The sequence below is a fragment of the Heptranchias perlo genome, chromosome 22 (assembly GCF_035084215.1).
Source record: "Heptranchias perlo isolate sHepPer1 chromosome 22, sHepPer1.hap1, whole genome shotgun sequence".
Lineage (NCBI taxonomy): Eukaryota > Metazoa > Chordata > Chondrichthyes > Hexanchiformes > Hexanchidae > Heptranchias > Heptranchias perlo.
Genome location: NC_090346.1, coordinates 10845761 through 10867914, shown reverse-complemented (window position 1 = coordinate 10867914; position 22154 = coordinate 10845761). Strand labels below are relative to the sequence as shown.

Genomic DNA, 22154 nt, shown 5'->3' with positions numbered 1-22154 from the left:
TTATTAATTCTAAATCAAACACGTTTAAAAACTGCCTGTTTCCTCGCCTTCTCTTGTTCCAACCATTTTCTCTTCTATCCCACTCTCTTGTTCCTAGATTTTTTTTTGCTGTCCATTCTAACCAAATCTATCTATTCTAAACCTTTCGTTCCAAAAAAATGTAATCCTTCATCATCCATTTTCTACTCCCTCCTGGTTCTCCCCCACCACTTTAAGGGAAGAATCAACTTCTAAATAGCTGGGATTTCAAGCAGCTTGAAAGGCAATCCCCCCACCCCTCGCCAACCAAAAGACCTATCTGAAGACAGACATGGTCACATTAAGTTAATCTTCGAGGTATAAAAAAAGTCATGTTATTTCAAATAAGTTTACCCATATTCATCCTTCGCACCATGCACTATTCATTTCCTAATCAATATGGCAGGCTGTGGGCTCCACCACTTGTTCCCATTGTTACTGTATAACCAGCAACTAAGTATAACATGACAGCAAATCGGGTTTGCTTGCCCTACAATTCTGCATTCCTCCTTGTAGAGAAATGGCAGGTCTCTGCATGCCACTTCCACTCAGAAGAAACCAGTTAAGACTGAAGCTTGTACAATAAAGAACTACACATGCAAGCCCCCACCTCATCACTTCACACCATAACCAGCTAATACACTAAGCCTGCCAGTATATTAATTCCATTTGTTTCATAAACTGAGAGCATTACATTTTTTATGTTTCTCAAACATGCTCTTCAAATAATTATTTTCTTGGTACGGTCTACAATAGAAGTAATGTAATTCAAGGTACAGTACTCATGAAGCAATGTGAATCATTGAGAAAGGTGAATATGTGTCGACTGAAACAAAAACAGAAAATGTTGAAATACTCAGCAGGTCAGACAGCATTTGTGGAAATAACAGACAAGTTAACATTTGACATGTGGATCCTTCATCAGAACTGAAAGATATTACAGATGAACAGCATTTAAAAGGGAACAAAACAAGTGGAAGGGGAAAGAGGAACACACACACACAAAGAAATAGAATAACCTGTAATGTGTTTTAAGTGGAAAACATGAGATGATTAAATGGCAGAAGTGATATTAGCATTTGTTCTTGCTTCAGATTTCCAGTAGTTTTGTTTCAGAATTCCAGCAACGCTAATATCACTTCTGCCAATGAACGTGTGTGTGTGTGTGTGTGTGTGTGTGTGTGTGTGTGTTCCCTCTCCCCTTTGTTCTGTTCCTTTTCACGTGCTGTTCATCTGTAACAGCTTCTGATGAAGAGTTCACACCTAAAACATTAACTTGTCTCTTCTCTCCACAGATGCTGCCTGACCTGCTGAATGATTCCAGCATTTCCTGTTTTTGTTTCAGATTTCCAGCATCTGCAATATTTTGCTATTTGTTTATAGACACACCAAAGCCTGTTGGCAAGACTGCATCAATTTAAAAGACAAATTGTTTGCATAGAAATAGGATTTGCATACATCAGGCAAACCGTCAAATCTATAGAGTTAGCAATTAAGTCTTATGTTTTCATACCAAGCAAAATGTTGTATGTGGGTGTATCAGAACAGTGCCCATTAAGTTATTCACACCATTAGTAAAAAGTTGGATGAACTCAGCATCCACCCAAATCCAACCTCCACCAGCAGGTGAAAACAGAGAATTCTGTTCACTAATTTGGTTCCAACACAGAAATAAAGCCACTTCTGGGGAAGCTTTGCTGATTGCAATAGAACCAATTTGGAAGCAGTGCATCTAAATTATCAATGAGAGAATGAATAATTTCTGTTCCACTCACCACAGCTACTCCAACCTGCCTCTATTAAAAATAAGTGCTTTCACTTCTCAGCAGCCGGCCTGATGACGATCAGAGATGTAAATATTATTGCTAATCACTGCACAAACACAAATATGGCTGCTGAGTTTAGGTACTAGAATGAAGATTCAGTGTAAAGAAGAATCCATCACCTTTTAGCTACTACTTGTCTTTTTTAATCTCGAGTCTTGCTCTGCTCTCTTTTCAATTCTCCCGTAAATAACTGAACCACTTTCACTGTCTGTGCCACTTCTCTAGCTTAGCTCTCTATTAAATCAGCACGCTGATTTTCTTTTCCACTATAACTTAATATCCTCTTCTCAAATAAGGTCTTGGAACACCACTAATATTCATATTCTTCATATGGCATTACCTCAAGGAAATGCCATTCAATGGCTTGACTTCCTGGTATAAATACCCACTATACTGATTTCCTCCAACTACAAAATGGACCTGTATAACATTCGTCTGTTTTCTTGTCCCTAATGCAAACGTCATATACTGATTATTATATACACATCGATACACACTGTACACAAAGTACCTTCCTTAATTGCCACTTATGAAAGCAACACAACTGACATTTTGCCACTTTAGTGAGATTTTACTATAAATCTGTCAAAACAGAATGCAAAAGGCTGAAGGCTCCAATTGAGGTTAATTTTTTGTGCAGAACCAACAAAATGATTTACTGTAATTCCCTAATGCTGAATATTATACACAGAATAAAGGAAATGGCACTGCAACAAAGCACACTGGAGCAGCGAGTAACAACAGCACCATAGGAGAGAGAGGTTTGCATTTATATAGCGTCATTCACATATTCAGGATGGCCCAAAATGCTTTACAGCCAATGAATTACTTTTTGAAATGCAGTCACTGTGCTTCTTGTAGGCCAATGCAGCAGCCAATTTGCACATGGCAAGGTCTCACAAACAATACTGAGATGAATGGCCAGTTAATCTCTTTTGGTAGTGTTGGTTAATGGATGATTGTTGGCCAGGACACAGAGAACGCCCTGCTCTTCTTTGAAAAATGCTACAGGATCTTTCACAGACACCTGAGTTCTTGATCTCTGTCACACTACTTTAAGGAGGCCACAAATGACAACTTGGTACAGGTGGGAAGAGATGAGATATGACAGGAAAAGTGTTCTTGTGCACTTCTCAACAACCAGTGCTGAATGACATTGGTGGGAGGCTGAGAGTTACCCAGCTTCTCCGGCATAGTAAATGCATAGCTCAAGGAAACCAAATTTTAAAAAAGGATCAAGGCAAAAAATAAGATTTGGTATTGAATCAAACACCCATTTGTCCTATTCTCCAAAAATAAAAGAAAAAATATAAACCTGATACATTTTAATGTTTGCTGTAAAATCACAGGGTTAACAACATTACAGCCAATCCAGAGAACCTATCTGAGCAACAGTCTTTCATTATATTTTTCACACTACCTACCAATAATTACTGCTAACTAGAAGTAGCCTTTGCACAATGGTGATGAATAGTCCCACACCACTTTGACTTCACACTGGCTATGGTACAAATGCAACCAGATACCAGTCCTGTTTTAATTTTTTTTTAAAAAGCAGAGATCGCTTCTGAGTTTCCAAAGTTCGTAAACAGCTGATGACAAAGCCTTTTCTCTCCTGACATTAGAAACTGCAACAGCTTGTGAGCAGAATCATGCACACACACTTAAGCAGACATATGGAGAGCATTGCTCTCTCTTGACCAGGAAGGAATGCAAGCAGAGCAGTATAACTGAATGCCACTATCTGCATCCCTCTGAAAGCAGGCACTAGAACCTGAAGTATCAGTGCAGTGTTGAAGTCAAGCTATAAATGGAATATTTAACAATAAATTCTGCAATTCGTCCATTGCTATGAAGCTGAAACCAGTTAACAGCAACACAAATGTGTACAACTGTCCACAAGTACCCCCACTCAGTGCTCCCAGGATCTTTTACAAACGACCGGTTCCCAAGTCTCTGCCAATACTACTTTGATCAGGTTGCTGCAGAGGAATGCCACAACATCCTCATCGGTTTTCCTATTCTCCTCCCTTTGGGCAAACACTTGGCCTCCTCTTCCTGAAACAAAAACAGAAAATGCTGGAGATACTCAGCAGGTCAGGCACCATCTGTCGAGAAAACACAAGTCAACTTTTCAGGTGTTGAACCCTTCCTCAAAACTGAGGAAGGATTCAATATCCGAAACATCGACTTGTGTTCGCACAACAGTTGCTGCCTGACCTGCTGAGCGTCTCCAGCATTTCTTGGTTTTGCTTTAGATTTCCAGCATCTGCAGTCTTTTACTTTTAGCCTCCTCTTCCTGACTGGCTAAGACACACTCTCCAATTGCTGCACTGGGAAGTACCTCGCCTTTGTTTGACATATTCCTACATACTCTGTCAGGACATTAGAAGGAAAGAAAGAACTTATATTTATAAAGCACCTTTCACGATCTCAGGATGTCCCTAAGCGCTTTACAGCCAATGAAGTACTTTTGAAGCGAAGTCGCTGTTATAGCGTAGGAAATGCGGCAGCCAATTTGCACACAGCAAGGTCCCACAAACAGCAATGTGATAATGACCAGATCATCTGTTTTTAAGTGTTGGTTGAGGGAAAGATATTTGCCAGGACACTGGGGAAGAGCTGCCCTGCTCTTCTTCGAAATAGCGCGATGGGATATTTTACATCCACGAGACGACAGTCAGGGCCTCGGTTTAACGTCTCATCCGAAAAACAGAACTCCTGACAGTGCAGCACTCCCTTGCGACTGAACTGAAGTGAGGGCCGAGATTTTATGCTCAAGTCGCTGGAATGGGACTTGAACCCACAACCTTCTGACTCAGAGGCGAGAGTGCTACCAGCTGAGCCACAGCTGGCACTGTGGGAACTCACTACGGCGAGAATCTTAGGAAAGAATCCACAACTGACAATACACACCACAGCGTGTTTGTGCGCCAGCACACTCTGCTTCTGGGCTAACTACAGCAAACATGCACATTCACACCATTTTTGTTCATCTTTTAAATGTTAACTGTCATAATGCTTAGCTTATCAATGCAATGGAATTAAGTTCTTTTAGAAAAAGAAACTGTCGAGACCTTGTGAGCAGTTTTCAACACTGCCCGCGCAAGATTAGTATATCCAGACCAGATACAGTTATCTACACATCGGCTATTGACTAGACTTGTGCAACATCGAGGAAGAATGTGGGCAGTGCACGTAAAATGAAGCCTCTGCCAGTAGATTAGCTGGTTAATGCTTAAATGAGGCACTCAAGTAGACGATGACTATCTACATGTGACTCAAGGCACGAGAGCAGTTTTTTCCAACAAACTATTCCTGGAGCTTCAGATGGCTATCTGAGTGGAGTGGAATGTTCACATGTTGGTTTTCATGGACCAACAATTAGGATTTTGTGGCTTCAACTTAGTTTAGCTTGCTATTAGATTTTGCTGATTACAATTAGGTGGGTTTAAGTCCAAAGATCATTTTGAGGACAAAGTGTGGGGCAGAAACTTGTACCAGTTACAGTAGCCTGCGATTCGAAGCAGGACATTTGGATGAAAGTGACACCACTTATTTTGTTCTGTATCTACACTGTGTATGTGCAACTACTGAGGTGCTGTGCACGATATGTGGGCATTGTGCACACAACGGAATGGATACCCTTGGATTCATGTAAACAGGATTAGTAGAACAGCCATCACATGGAGGAAAAGCATTTTCACTGTTACTTGCTATTTGATGTCAACAGAACAACACTAATAAGAGTGCAAAACATAAGTGTAATCTACTGATCGAACAATAATGTACTTCCATGTCACACAACAAGAGTTATGAATAAGGAAACATAAATTCACAAAATCCAACAATGCAGAAGCAGAGCTTCTCCATTGGCTCATTTGGCAAGCGCATTTTTTTAATTCGTTCATGGGATGTGGGCGTCGCTGGCAAGGCCGGCATTTATTGCCCATCCCTAATTGCCCTTGAGAAGGTGGTGGTGAGCCACCTTCTTGAACCGCTGCAGTCCCACTGTTCTCCCACAGTGCTGTTAGGAAGGGAGTTCCAGGATTTTGACCCAGTGACAATGAAGGAACGGCGATATATTTCCAAGTCGGGATGGTGTGTGACTTGGAGGGGAACGTGCAGGTGGTGTTGTTCCCATGTGCCTGCTGCTCTTGTCCTTCTAGGTGGTAGAGGTCGCGAGTTTGGGAGGTGCTGTTGAAGAAGCCTTGACGAGTTGCTGCAGTGCATCCTGTGGATGGTACACACTGCAGCCACAGTGCGCCAGTGGTGAAGGGAGTGAATGTTTAGGGTGGTGGATGGGGTGCCAATCAAGTGGGCTACTTTGTCCTGGATGGTGTCAAGCTTCTTGAGTGTTGTTGGAGCTGCACTCATCCAGGCAAGTGGAGAGTATTCCATCACACTCCTGACTTGTGCCTTGTAAATGGTGGAAAGGCTTTGGGGAGTCAGAAGGTGAGTCACTCGCAGCAGAATACCCAGCCTCTGACCTGCTCTCGTAGCCACAGTATTTATATGGCTGGTCCAGTTAAGTTTCTGGTCAATGGTGACCCCCAGGATGTTGATGGTGATGGATTCGGCGATGGTAATGCCATTGAATGTCAAGGGGAGGTGGTTAGACTCTCTCTTGTTGGAGATGGTCATTGCCTGGCACGAATGTTACTTGCCACTTATGAGCCCAAGCCTGGATGTTGTCCAGGTCTTGCTGCATGCGGGCTCGGACTGCTTCATTATTTGAAGGATTGTGAATGGAACTGAACACTGTGCAATCATCAGCGAACATCCCCATTTCTGACCTTATGATGGAGGGAAGGTCATTGATGAAGCAGCTGAAGATGATTGTTTAGTGTAGTACTCAGTCATACAACAACTTGCATCTATATAGCATTTTTAATGTGGAAAATTGTCCCCAGTGCTTCACAAAGGCGTAATCAGACAAAAAGGATACCGAGCCAGAGGAGGAGCTATTCGGAAAGATGACCAAAAGCGTGGTCAAAGTGCAACTACTGAGGTGCTGTTTTAAGAAGGGTCTTGAAGGAGGATACAGAAGTGGAGAGGCAGAGAGGTTTAGGGAGGGAATGCCAGAGCATGGGGCCTAGACAGCTGAAGGCATGGCCACCAACGATGGGGCGAAGGGGTGCACAAGAGGCCAGAGTCAGAGGAGAGGAAAGTCCGGGGGTGGGGGAGTGGGGTGTTGTGGAGCTAGAGGAGGGCGAGGCCATGAGGGATTTAAACATATTGAAAGGTTGGGAGAGCGATAGACAGGTAACAGCAAAAGAACAAATGAAAAAAAGAGTGGACTGTGAGGGGGGGTGGAGCAGATCATTTCAAACTGCAAACTGCCTGAACTGGACATTAAAGAAGAAAATACCATCAGAAGCAACACATCACTGTGTTCAGTTTCATAAATGCTTACATTTACCTCAAATGTAAGGAATCTTACAACACCAGGTTATAGTCCAACAAATTTATTTTAAAATCACAAGCTTTCGGAGATTATCCCCTTCGTCAGACGAATGAGTGAAAAGGTTCTCAAATCGCATATCTTATACTAGGCTGGGACAGCATCACACCAATCAAAAGGTGTCGTTGTTGTTCAAACAGGCCAGTCACGGAGAACAGCACGTCCCAGTACACTGGATATACATTGTGTCAATTACACAGACAGGCAGAAAGAAACCCAAAATGGCAGAGAGAGAATATTAAAAAATGTAATTTTTTTCCTTTTTTTGCTGGTGGGGTTACGTGTAGCGTGACATGAACCCAAGATCCCAGTTGAGGCCGTCCTCATGGGTGCGGAACTTGGCTATCAACTTCTGCTCGACGATTTTGCGTTGTCGTGTGTCTCGAAGGCCACCTTGGAGAACGCTTACCCGAAGATCGGTGGCTGAATGTCCTTGACTGCTAAAGTGTTCCCCGACTGGGAGGGAACCCTCCTGTCTGGCGATTGTTGCGCGGTGTCCGTTCATCCGTTGTCGCAGTGTCTGCATGGTCTCGCCAATGTACCATGCTCCGGGGCATCCTTTCTTGCAACGTATGAGGTGGACAACGTTGGCCGAGTCACAGGAGTATGAACCATGTACCTGGTGGGTGGTGTCCTCTCGTGTGATGGTGGTATCCGTGTCGATGATCTGGCATGTCTTGCAGAGGTTGCCGTGGCAGGGTTGTGTGGTGTCGTGGACGCTGTTCTCCTGAAAACTGGGTAACTTGCTGTGAACGATGGTCTGTTTGAGGTTGGGTGGCTGTTTAAAGGCGAGTAGTGGAGGCGTGGGGATGGCCTTAGCGAGGTGTTCGTCGTCATCGATGACATGTTGAAGGCTGCGGAGAACATGGTGTAGTTTCTCCGCTCCAGGGAAGTACTGGATGATGAAGGGTACTCTGTTGGTTGCGTCCCGTGTTTGTCTTCTGAGGAGGTCTATGCGATTCTTCGCTGTGGCCTGTCGGAACTGTCGATCAACAAGTCGAGCATCATATCCCGTTCTTACGAGGGCGTCTTTCAGCGTCTGTAGGTGTCCATCGCGTTCCTCCTCGTCTGAGCAGATCCTGTGTATTCGTAGGGCCTGTCCATAGGGGATGGCCTCTTTGACGTGGTTGGGGTGGAAGCTGGAAAAGTGGAGCATCGTGAGGTTGTCCGTGGGCTTGCGGTAGAGTGAGGTGCTGAGGTGCCCGTCTTTGATGGAGATTTGTGTGTCCAAGAAAGAAACCGATTCTGAGGAGTAGTCCATGGTGAGTTTGATGGTGGGATGGAACTTGTTGATGTTATCGTGTAGTCTCTTCAGTGATTCTTCGCCGTGGGTCCATAGGAAGAAAATGTCGTCGATGTATCTGGTGTATAGCGTTGGTTGGAGGTCCTGTGCAGTGAAGAAGTCGTGCTCGAACTTGTGCATGAAAATGTTGGCGTATTGGGGTGCGAATTTGGTCCCCATGGCTGTTCCGTGTGTTTGGGTAAAGAACTGGTTATTGAAGGTGAAGACATTGTGATCCAGGATGGCGTCTGGAGATTGGCTGTTGTTGGTGATTTTTAATATTCTCTCTCTCTGCCATTTTGGGTTTCTTTCTGCCTGTCTGTGTAATTGACACAATGTATATCCAGTGTACTGGGGCGTGCTGTTCTCCGTGACTGGCCTGTTTGAATAACAATGACACCTTTTGATTGGTGTGATGCTGTCCCTGCCTAGTATAAGATATGCGATTTGAGAACCTTTTCACTCATTCATCTGACGAAGGGGATAATCTCCGAAAGCTTGTGATTTTAAAATAAATTTGTTGGACTATAACCTGGTGTTGTAAGATTCCTTACATTTGTCCACCCCAGTCCATCACCGGCATCTCCACATCATACATTTACCTCAGTTCATCATTCTTGTGCTAGGTTGAGACTGGGGGAATTATATTTCTCTGTTTATGCAAATTGCTGTCATTGACCTTCCACCTCCAACAGTCTTTGTTTGCATTTGTTGCTTCGCCTTTGCCTATTTTACATTCAATTTTTTACCCCCGCTGACAGTATTCCAAACAAAAAGACCAAGAGTTTGTGCAACCACTTGAACTAATATTGCAGTAAAAGTTACCTGGTCATCATGTGACCAACAGCCTGGCCTATTTTCCAACTCCCCTATAGAAGACAGCCAAGTCCACTGATGTCACAACATTCCACAATGCAGGTGAAAATGCTGTCCCTTTTTAAAAATAAATTCAGTTCACAGGTGTAACAAAATCTGATTACAGTGAATACTCATTCAGGACCACTAATACATTAAGATTTCCCCTCCACCCCACCCACTATTCATGGAATATACTTTCAGGACCAGTAATGCATTTATATTTCCCTCTGCTCTATCCATGGAATACTCATTCAGGACCAGTAAGCTACATTATGGTCCCATTTCTTTCTCTCTCTCTCTCCCCTCACAAAGCTATGCTCTGACTGAAGAAGACACAAGTTACAAGTGAACAATTTGACTGAATCATCAGATGTCAAAAGATATACTGCCTGTGCCCACCACAAAAATACTGATAAATTTTATATAGTTTGTTTGTATTACTTATCATATTTAATTTCAATAAAAGGTACTTTTTTTATATTGCAAAAATCCAAATATTTGCTATTCCAAAGAAAATTTTAGATCATCGGTCGACCGTTTAAATGGCATTAAACTGGGTAACACTGCCATCAAAATACATGAAGTGAATTCAATGTGTATGTGTGTGGTAGAGGATGCTCGTCTTGAGCCAAGAAAACACAAGGGAAGGAAATGAAAATGTATTAAGTGCAGGAGTATGTTTGTTGTTTTTCGTGCAAATGTCCTTTGCTGAACCACAAGAGATGTGATGTGTACCTGTTACAACAGGGAAAAGAGCCCTGTAGCAACAAAGCTGGCAAAATGCGTAAGGGTCTGAAGATTAAGATTGTAAACATTTAATATGGTTGAATATTCCAATTGAAAAGTCTCATTGGAGGGGGGGGGGGGGAGAAAAGAGAGAGTTGACAGTCCTTTTAATTGAGGGTGATCAACAGAAAGACAAATTTGCAGGTGCCCCCTTGTAAGGAAGCACAAATAATACAATAATTTAAACATGAAATCTAATTTGAACGAAAAAACAAACTTCTATTCCAAATCATAGTATTATGATAGGTGTCTGTGTTGTTGCCATAGGGGTTGGGAACGAGGAACTTTCTGCAGCTGTCAAATCACACGTCAGCCTTCAGAGGGGGGGGGAGGGGACGACATCAGCCTGCAAACTACCCTGGGCCTAAAGTGAGGGAGTGAGTGAGTGAGGGAGGGGGCTGTTACTGCATCAATTCAAATTGATTTAAATGACTAACGGTTTTATTTCTCTCTCTCCCCCCCCCCCCCCATTTCACTCACAGTAAATGAACGCTATGGAGCGCAGTAAAACTATCCTGGTCAGCCAGAAGGTGCCCGGCTTCAGCTTCAGCTGCACGCCGCCAACGCCACCCTCCTCCGCGGCTTTACGTTTGCCCTCCTGCGCCTCCCGGCCGCTTTTCTCGTCGTCCGTGAGGAGATTCGGCCGCGAGTTTCGCTTTGACTGCTCTGGGCCCACACGCCGGCCTCGCACCCCTTCCGCCGCCATCTTTACTCGCACCGCGCCTGCGCGATCCCGGGCCAGGCGCTCCAGAAACAAGTTGTTTTATCAGCAGCGAATTTCCCACCAGTTTGACCCAAAACTAATTCGGGTTTTTTTTGTTGTTTCGCCTCTCTTACAAATTTATGCACGTGTTAAAGTTTAAATCACACCGCTATTTTTATCGCAGTACTTTAAAATTAAATTTTTTAAAATGATAAATCTGCACATATTAAAGACACAGATATTGCACAAAAAATGTTAGAGTAACCTTTTAGAGAGCGCAATTTTCAAGATTACACTGATACCAAGATTGCTGTTGGTATGAATTGCAATGGAATTAATAAACCTTCCAAATCCCAACCATTGGAAGTGAGAATCGTTCACTTAAAACATGACCAATTTCGATGCGTCTGTTCAAAACCACCAGGTTTAAATAGGTTTGCAATCCACGTTGTTCTCGTTACTTAATGTTGCTCCAAATATATCTCGATGTCCACAGCTCCGCATCAACTGCTTGTAAACAAATGAAAAACTTTGACAATTATTCCCAAAGGAAATGCTCCTTTGAAGTTAAATATCAGAACGAATTATTTGTATTGTTCCTATTATTAAAATACTTGGTATATTACTAGGATAAATCTGTCTGTAGCAGTTAATTTTTGTTTTCAAAATATTCTAGTTCTTTGCGTATGCTGCGGTTCTTTGTTGATTTCGTTTTGTTTTTCTCGTTATGACTGTCATTGTTAGTCAAGTTAGTTATGATGTGGAGATGCCGGTGATGGACTGGGGTTGACAATTGTAAACAATTTTACAACACCAAGTTATAGTCCAGCAATTTAAAATAAAATTGCTGGACTATAACTTGGTGTTGTAAAATTGTTTACAATTGTCAAGTTAGTTAAGCATTAAACGAAAGTGGAATCAAAATAAATCATGAACAGTATCTCCTACGCTTGTGGTATGATATTTATTTTATGGAATCTTCTCTTAGTGTCAGTGATCCTCTAAAATATCCTAGATGCAAATATGTCATTCTACACGCTTCTCTCCACATTCTCGCTGTGTTGAATTCAAGTCTCAAATCCCACTCCCAACATATTCTTTCATAGGACTTTAAACCTGCGGCACTCTTTACCTCCGTAATTCTGTCCTTCTCCCTACAATCTTCAGACTTTTAGCTTGTATCATCTAATCAATGCATCCTGATTTAACTTGTCTTCATGTTTACCTGTTATTGATCCTTGGCAGCATCCCACACTGTAGGTCTTGGTCTTTCACTTAGGTTTTGCAACAACAATAAACAACAACAACTTGCATTTATATAGCGCCTTTAATGTAGTAAAACGTCCCAAGGCGTTTCAAGAGAGCGTTATTAAATAAAATTTGACACCGAGCCATATAAGGAGATATTAGGACAGGTGACCAAAAGCTTGGTCAAAGAGCTAGGTTTTAAGGAGCATCTTAAAGGAGGAGAGAGAGACAGAAAGGCGGAGAAGTTAAGGGATGGAATTCCAGAGCTTAGGACCTAGGCAGCTGAAGACACGGCCAACAGTGGTGGAGCGATTAAAATCGGGAATGCACCAGAGGCAAGAATTGGAGGAGCACAGAGATCTTGGAGGGTTTTAGGGATGGAGAAGGTTACAGAGATAGGGAGGGGTGATGCCATGGAGGGATTTGAAACCAAGGATGAGAATTTTAAAATTGAGGCATTCCCAGACCGGGAGCCAATGTAGGTCAGTGAGCACAGGGATGATGGGATAACAGGACTTGGTGCGAGTTAGGATATGGGCAGCAGAGTTTTGGATGAGCTCAAGTTTATGGAGGGTGCAAGATGGGAGACCAACCAGGAGAGCATTGGGATAGTCGAGTCTAGAGGTAACAACGGCATAGATGAGGGTTTCAGCAGCAGATGAGCTGAAGCAGGGGTGGAGATGGATGATCTTAAGGAGATGAAAGTGGTCGATCTTGGTGATGGAGCGGATATGCAGTTGGAAGCTCATCTCAGGGTCAAATAGGACACCAAGGTTGCAAATGGTCTGGTTCAGCCTTGGACAGTGGCCAGGGAAAGAGATGAAGTCAATGGCTAGGGAACTGAGTTTGTGGTGGGGACCAAAGATAATGGCTTCTGTATTTCCAATATTCAGTTGGAGGAAATGTTTTCTCATCCAGTACTGGATGTTGGGCAAGCAGCGTGATGAATGAAAGGCAGTGGAGGGGTCAAGAGAGGTGGTGGTGTGGTAGAACTGGGTGTCGTCAGCATACAATGTGGAATCTGAGGTGTTTTCAGATGATGTCGCCAAGGGGCAGCATGTAGATGAGAAAAGATTACCTGCCTTTTTGCATTTTGATTTGATTTGCATCACAATGTTATGTTTACAAATGGGGAGAAAAAGATTTACCAGGCACTTTTTAATGAAGACTGTGCCTCTTTAACAACTTTAGACAGATCGCCTTCTTGGTTCCCTGGTTATGGTTTTCTTTTCTCATTGGAATTTGTTTACTAGTCCTGCCCAATTTCAAAACATTTTGACATGGACTGTATATAAGAAACCAATGACTTTGTTGCCCAATTTGACTCTAAATCACTGGAACAAGTTAACTGTGAGCCTTTTCAAATGGGCAAAAGACTAAACCATATATTCCAAAACCCTATTGTGCAGAAATGTAATTTTCTGGCATTTGGTTCCATCATCTAATTATACACAATTTACATTTGTATAGTGCCCCCTGTAAAAGAGCTTCCCAGAATGCTTTACAAGAGGGAAGAGTTGGACAGTGAGCAGAAAAGGAGGAATTAAGAGGGGAGACCATCACCTCCAATTTCCCCTCCAAGTCACACGCTATCCTTGCTTTGACATACAACGCTATTCCTTTATTGTCACTGGGTCAATATACTCAAATTCTCTACCTAACACCATTGTGAGAGCACCAATGCCACAAGAGAAATCCCACTGGCACCTTCTCAGGGCAATAAGGGATGGGAAATAAATGTACCTTTGCCAGCATCACCCACGTTCTGAGAATATATGTTTTAAAATAAATTAATAACTGGATTAAAACAGTGGACTAAAGGAATACCTTACAAATATCACAAAGAGTAATTTCTAGGCCGAGAAAGTATAGCATTACAGCAAGAAACAAGAGTGAATGAACAAGTATATGATTTTGTCAATACCCTTCAATGGTGGCTTTCAAAAAGGAATTGGATAAATACTTGAAGGGAAAAAAATTGCAGGGCTACTGGAAAAGGGAGGGGGAATGGAACTAACTGGATTGCTCTCACAAAGAGCCAGCACGGGCTTGATGGGCCAAATGGCCTCCTTCTGTGCTGTGACCATTCTATGATTCTGTGATTCTAAGATGACCACAATGTACACGATTCGCCTGTATAATTTTCAGTCCAATTTAGTTGGAAATAGTCTCTTATAGAGGAAACAAATATGCAAAATATATCAGAAAATATTTACATATATAAAGTCCACTCCAAAATGCTGAAAAATCCACTAAATAAAGTGATACAAGCAAACTTTTCTGCGACTGCATGCTCCAACCTGCCCCCCAAAAAAATCTTTACATGATGACAGTTCACTCTGAACATTGCCGCTACACCATTGTGTAGTGCAGTAAAGTCTTTTGATACAAAGCAAACACTTCATTGTGATACAGTCGTGGTGTAATAAAAATAGATGGTGTTACCTTCCTGCAACATTTCAAATCATATGACGTAATAGCATTTTTAAGTGCTGAATTCATGTCACGTGTTAAATTGCGGGAGCCTGTCATCAATGGGCACCTACCCCGAGTGGAAAGATAATTGAAAATGGACCAAAGCCAACTCCACATGTTCCAACTATTAACACATCACAACGAATATTACAGACAAGAGTGGATAGCAAGGTCTCTTGACCTCCAAAGGGAAAACCAACAGAGTGAAGCATAATTTCTGATATCATCTGAAATCTCTGGTGTGTGGAGACAGACACTCATCGTATTGTCCCATTAACAGAAACTGCAAACACCTGCAGCTAACTGGCGGGATATGTAAATAATAAACGTTATATGTGTGTAGGAAAACGATGAGTACGAAAAACAAGTGTCGGTCGTTGTTGACAACAAAAGTTTTTTTTTAAATGAACAGCTAACAGACAGGCTGTAGAACAATAGTTTTAAAGGAAAATTAGAAATCCAACACCTAGCCCACTCCCTTCGATGCATTCCTCGTTTTTCTTTCCATTTAATTATGTTTTTCAATTGCTTGCTTACTCAGCTAGTCAGAACACTGTGTCCTCGCTTATTTAGGCCACCAGGACTGCGCTATCATATTCCTTCCATCTATCAGTCATGGGTGAATTATGTCACACGGTTTTTTTGCCCGAGTGACATTGTTCCCTAAAACTATTATAATTAAAGTCAAGATTCCATTGATAGTAAAAGTTATGGAGTAAACATACTGCAATTAAACCCTTTTCTTATTAAACCCAGAGTGTCTGGTCCAGGAAATGGCTGGCAAATACGACTCTTCCTATCAACGCTAGAAACACAATCGGTTTAAAATATTGTTATACTTTAAGGCTATGTGGATATATTACTACTTTTTGCTTCGGTGTTTCGAGTGTGCAATATAACTTAAAAGCCACACTTTAAAAGTGTCCAGGCTGACACCTGAGCCTCTTGGGAAATTCGTTGACTTACTTTTGACACTTAAAAAAAAATGATTTGACAGAAACTCTCGCAACATTAGAGATTAGCTCCGAAGGAATGGTGCTCTTCCCATGCGCTTGAGACCTTTGTGAACGAACATGTAGGTTAGGTGCAGTCAGCAGTGGTAACTGGCGTCGACTGGCTGCACGTCTCACTCAGTGTCGGTGCCTGTAGTACAAACTGTAAATCCCATAGAGGTGAACTAGGAGAAATAGTTACCATCAATACTTGTAACATTAGCATCCCCGTTAAGATGGGAAGGAATGTAATATCGCAGTCTTGGTGGCATAAATAAGTGAGCACATTCTTCCACAATAGATACAGAAATCTTTATAGGTCGTATATCTTTCTGATGTGTGTGTATGTCTGTGTTATATATGCCCGTATGTACCTGTACAGTGTTTTCTGTATTTAGTGAAAAAGAAAGCTAATATTTGTAGAAATGAGTTGACTTTGGTTATTTTTTCTTCTGACGGATTACAAAACAATGGGTCACATGTATAAATACTATCGCTTTTTACAAGAAAATCTAGTCAAACAATTAAAGAGTATCATCGTTCCCTGGTGTTGATGAATATGCAAAGCAAGAATATGAACAATATGAATGAAATTCATGATGCAGTGAATCGCATTGCAAAAAGCCCCCACTGCTGCATCCCTGGGACATAGCAGCAGCACAGTGTTCAATCCTTGCAGGTACCATCTCTGCCCAAACGCCAAAGATCCCCCTTTAAACATGACAGTGTTCCATTTAATATGAACTCTATACAATTCATGGAAATCATGAGAGCTGACAATTCACAATCCGGCTGGCCGAAACCCAAATTATCAAACCAATTTGAGTCTTTGAAGCTTCCTGAATAAATTCAGTGCCCACCAACCCAATATCTCAATGTTCTCTGTTACTCCTCCCCCCCTCCCGTGCCGTATTCTTATCACCACCACCCCGCTATCATATTGTGAGAATCGAAGAGGTTTGTGGCAGTTGATAACAACTCCTTTATAGACAGGTAAGTTCAGACAGTTTGGCGAATCCTGGGGAGTTCTGCTGAAATTATGAACCAGTTTATTAAAAAAAACACTCCAGCTACTAGTAAAATTTACGGTGTCTCTCGAAGGATACTGTTAGCAGATTTCAGCGGTCATTCAAAGGGGGGTGGGGGGGGGGGGGCGGGGAGAGAGACGACACAGAGGGAATTTATGAAATGCAAGAATGGCAGCCCTTCAAAAATAACTGACCTGACAAGGGCAGAGGCTCCGTCGAATCGGGTATGAAAGAAGACCTTTATGCTTCTTATATTGAATAAACTCGTCTGTGCTCTTGAGTGTGGACTAAATTACATCATTTAAACTTCAGCGCTCTGTGCTAGTTGATGGGTATTAATGTAAACCTTTTCCTACAATCATTTGTAACATTTTATGAATGGTTTCACCCGTTTTATTATTATTTCTTATTGTTGATGAAATGATTTTTAAGTAAAACAACATAATTTGAGAAGTCTATGAACTGCGAGATTTAGAGGATATTATTTTTTCACCCATTCCACTTCCGAAGCTTAGAACGAAACTATTGGGCACCTCTGCACTTGAAATATCATTTAATGAGTTTGAATACAAGTCCCAACAGCCCTCCCTATGTGCAGAAGACCCTCCAATTATCTCCCAGTTTATTTCATTTGATCGCACTCATATGCAAGCGATCATTAGACGAAAATAAGTCAAATCTATCCCAGTCGCCATTAAGTTGGATGACCTGGCTGTTAACCCGTGCAAATGACATTCGTTATTATCGTGACGAACATCAAACACTTGGGTATCTAACAAAAGTATTTGCGGGGGAATGCAATGAGTCGCTGGTCAAAGAAGCATTGCAGTTATCTCCCTTCATTTGTTAAACATTGTTGCCTGTCCTTCTAAATACTCTGGCACTCTCGTGACTGTTATGGAACTTACCAAGAATTTAAGATCGAATAATGAAATTAAATATCGACCATTGTCTATGTAATAATTATTTAAACACTGGAAACAATATAAAGGCAATAAAAACAGGCTGGAGGGCGGATAATTGACAATTAATTTCGTGTGTACATCATGCAATTGAAGGTCTGTGCAATGTAAAAAATTAGGAAACTGATTGATTCAGTTTTGTTTACGTCCTTTTGTTCGAAAGACACTTTAAGTCTTTCTACAACCAGCACGTACAAACCGGCCTTCAGTCAGGCGCAAGACAGCCTGGCGTTCGCCCGTCTGTGTTCATGATTTCATAAACATTTAAAGTCAGTACTCGGTGGCACATTTTGAGCTGTCCAGAATCTGTTTATTATATTAATAGCCATACTGCTGAAACAGCACCACGATTAACTGTGATGGTGGGATATTGGAATTCCTGGTTTACTATTTTTCAAAAAATCATAATACAAATACCTATTAATGAACATAAGTATATTTCTAACGAAGAATGCTTTCATTTTAACCTTTCAATAGACAAAACATCCCTTTCTGATTATGACGAGGCATTACATATACTATACTTTTATTCCCTGGAATATGGAAGATGAATGGGTGATTTGATTGAGGTTTTTAGGATTTTGAAAGGAATTGATAGGATAGATAGAGAGAAACTTTTTTCCCCCGGTGAGGGAGTTGAGGACAAGGGAACATAACTTTAAAATCAGAGCCAGGCCACTCAGGAGAGAAGTCAGCAAACACTTCCTCACACAAAAGTTGGTAGGAGTGTGGAACTGTCTCCCACAAAAAAAGCAGTAGGTGCTAGCTCAATTAATAATTTTAAATCTGGGATCGATAGATTTTTTGCTAGCCAAAGGTATTAGGGATATGGAGTAAGGATACAGGTCAGTCATGATCTCATCGAATGGCGTACTCCTATTCCTATGTTACTGTCATTAAATACAAGCAACGTTTGATTAATTCCAGGTAATAGACATATATTGATAATTGAAATAGTCAAAATCAACCACCTAAGGAACTGAAATCCTTTGGTAACTACAGTGAAACGTAGTTACCACGTGTTTTTGACGCTGTAAAGTTTCGTGCAGGTGCAGTGCATACTTATTTTTGAAAGGATCAGTTGTGCGAAATGAAACCTACAAAATAATTGGGTCTCATCCAAAATTAAATGCCTGCAATTAACTGTAAACGGGTTTGGGGAATTATAACGCTGACTACAACCGACAGCGGGTATAAATAACAGGAATCCTCGTTTGACGGCTTATACTTTACGTTGGTAAGAAAGTTATGTTAAACAGCACACGAGCCTTTGATAGAGTAACCACAAGCTCTTTTTGGCATTTTAGAAAGAGGACATATTAAACCTGCAGCATAAAGAGACTTGTAGAGAGCCGAACATTCAATTTCCAAATGACTTGAAGTTTATTCCTTAATAACACAAAAGCAAATTTATTCCTTAAAGGTTGGGTGGAATAAGACAGACATATAACATTCCCAGGGCAAAATATAAACTCCTCATTTCGCTGAAATTTACATTTTTTTCCAAATAGGATTACACAGTGCAGTCTGTGGAAAGTGAATAAATGTTGAAACGGCACTTGTTTAATTTCATAAAATAAAAAAGAATAAATCTTAACACTTTTTTTGATTTACATATTACAATTATTACACACAATACGTGTCCATTCGTGAGTTAATATTATCACACGATTAAGGAATTATTTATCATCAATTCTAACAAAAATGGAATTCTGATTGACTGAGTGATTGTAACGTTATATGTTTATCTACATTTACTGTTTAATAATGATATTAAAACCTGATGATCCAAAGAGAGAGGGGGCGGGGGGGAAGCTTATTTCCCTTGAAATGTTTTTACCCTGTACCACTTCTGCTGGGTGCAACCATGGCACATGATGATCTGCCGATGGTCTGAGATTTCGACTGCTGGACCGAAGATGCGATGTGCCAACACTCCGATTGGAAACTAGTCAGAAGAATAAATTCACATTAGTTTCTATTAATCCATAGCAGTCTTTTTATTTGCTTAAAATAACAAGGTATGCATCCAATTTGTGGGAAGGGATTTGTTGCCAAATCGGTACAGAAGTAGAGTGTCCCACTTTCCTGCGGATATATATACACAATTTTTGCACCATATAATTGAGTAATGTCGAACAATCTGCAAAAAGAACACGTTGTAAAATCCACTCGCAATCTGGCCCTGTCATATTTTGCCTACGTCTTAAAATATGAGCATCATATTACAGGTCAGACAACAGTCTCGAAATACAAGGCTTGAATGGCCGTGACACTCGTGGCACGCTGTCAATCACAAAGGTATCATATAATTAGGGTACATTAACATCAAAACACCTGCACAGAACAGGCCTCTCCAGAGGTCCCAGCTCTGTCCCACTGATGCAAACACCCACGCAATATAATCAGGCAACATGTGCTTTGTGTGTGTTTATAATTTATATATGTGAAGAAACACAAACACACAACGAGTTTAGTCTGAGTTTAGTTGACAAGTAAGATTGTTAAATAAATCAAAATAAATTATTACCATGCGATATCACGCTGTGACATTGGGGCAGAAAGTGCAGCCAAGTAAGATGTAAAAATGTAACGTACACGCTGGTGAAAATCGAACAGAAGTTAAAACAGTGATCGGTGATTCTTTAGTGAAGCGTTGAAGCAGGAAATGTGTGAGTCGCTTATATAAACTTTCCTGTCCCACTCACTTCCCGAAAGTCTCCCTCCGTCCCCCAATTCGATGCCCTGAACGATCATTACTTTGTAATAAACTATTTTTTCCAAGATCAATTTAAAACATATCTCTCTATATATATATGGCTTTCAGCTTTTGAATCGCATCCGAATACTACATCGGGGACTCATTTTTTGTAATGCCTGCTATAATTCGTTGTTTATTGCACAGACAGGCAGAGCTAGTTTTGGAAGTAAACACAAAGACACACTGTAACCCAACAGATCGTTTCCGTTTCCTTTGACCCTTCTCTAATTCAGACAGAATACTCACTCGCGGGCATTTGATCGATAGCTTCCCTCATTCTGCCTTGTGCAGATTTTAACAATCCAATCAATGTGTAATGAGAAAATTAAGACAATAATAATCCCAGCGAAACTCGCACTCTTGTTCTCCTTCGTATATGATCCCTCTTTCTCTTAAAAATAGGCTGAAAGCATTCGGTATCAGTCCGGGTCAAACATCGGTCCTCACAGAAATCTCGCACCTTCCCCATTCAAACCGTTGCATTGCTGACTTCGGATTGTCTTATACCTTAGAAGTCACATTAAACTACAACATCCATGGAAACTTCCCTAAGATCGATTCTTCTTGTCATTAATTTGGTTCACAGTTCCACTTGGAAAAAGTCTCACCATCAGAATCCTTTAAGAACAAACGGTTGCAACGGATTCTGATTGAAATTGGCATCTTTTTATAGTTTTGATTCATTAGTTTCTGTCGAATTTCCAAGTTTTTTCTTAAGCGCAATACTGGTGACCCGCACACTCACACGCGCATATATATTGGAGTGAGCCTCAGCATGAGGATTCCTTAAAAAAATCAAATAAAAAGAAACAAAGCATGAAATGAACATCATTTGACTCTGTCAATTTCAGTTTTACATCAGCTGACGTTAACAGAATCAAATTATGTTAATTTCATGCTTTGTTTCTTTTTATTTGATTTTTAAAGGAAACCCTATGACTCTAATGCACCTCAGATCCAGTCCGACTTTACTACCGGCATCGCTGAAGTAGAGGAACGAAATATTCACTTTACATTAAAAATGTCCCGTTAATTTAGTTCATATCGCTTCAGAAATATATTTATAAACCAGTGCATTGTGGATACATTACATGTATCTTTACATTAAAACGTTTACGTTAAGATTATTTGTGGATATAAATCATATTCCTAAGTCGGTGTCCTTTTTATGTTCACATTTAAGTCAACAGATTATAACATTTGAGTTGCCCCCGATGTCCTTTTAATTTGAAATAAACAATGCAAGTCGTCTAAACTATACACCAGACGTTCTCACTTCAGACTATAAACAGCAGAGTAAAAAATAACAAACAATTTATAACTATCACTTGTAAGAAACTAGCGAAGGAGTGTGGGAGAACTCAAACACCCCTCCCCCAACTGTGCGAACTCCTAGCGTTTTACCCGAACCCTTTGACAGGTGTTACTGGAGTGATACCTAAGAGAATTTCAGGGACGGTAGATATTTTCCAAATGGATCTGTGTAAAAATAAGATTCCCTATCTTCTATTTTAGACCTATGCTAACACTTCGAACAAAAGTAATATCGTCTGGATATTAATCCACCTTCCAATATTTTTATATCAATTGTTCAAAATGTTCCGGCTGCAGCAGAACTATTGCTGAGGGTGATATGAGAGACAGTAAAGAAGGGACAAATAGCGAAAGAAAGAACAAAAATAAACTACAAATGAGAAAGACAGAGAGAGATTCACCAATACTCCCCAAAAGTACCTCTTCAGAAATTAATG

General features: G+C 41.0%; 1 protein-coding gene across 1 annotated transcript in view; it reads right to left on the bottom strand.

Annotated features, from left to right (window-relative positions):
* The window catches only part of lmf1 (lipase maturation factor 1), a 469834-nt gene extending 458889 nt beyond the window's left edge, over positions 1-10945 (bottom strand). Inside the window, exon 1 of the mRNA XM_068002920.1 lies at positions 10715-10945. Coding sequence (XP_067859021.1) covers positions 10715-10940 — 226 coding nt within the window. The 5' untranslated portion in view covers positions 10941-10945. The remainder of the gene's footprint in view (positions 1-10714) is intronic.
* Between the last annotated feature and the right edge of the window lie 11209 nt (positions 10946-22154).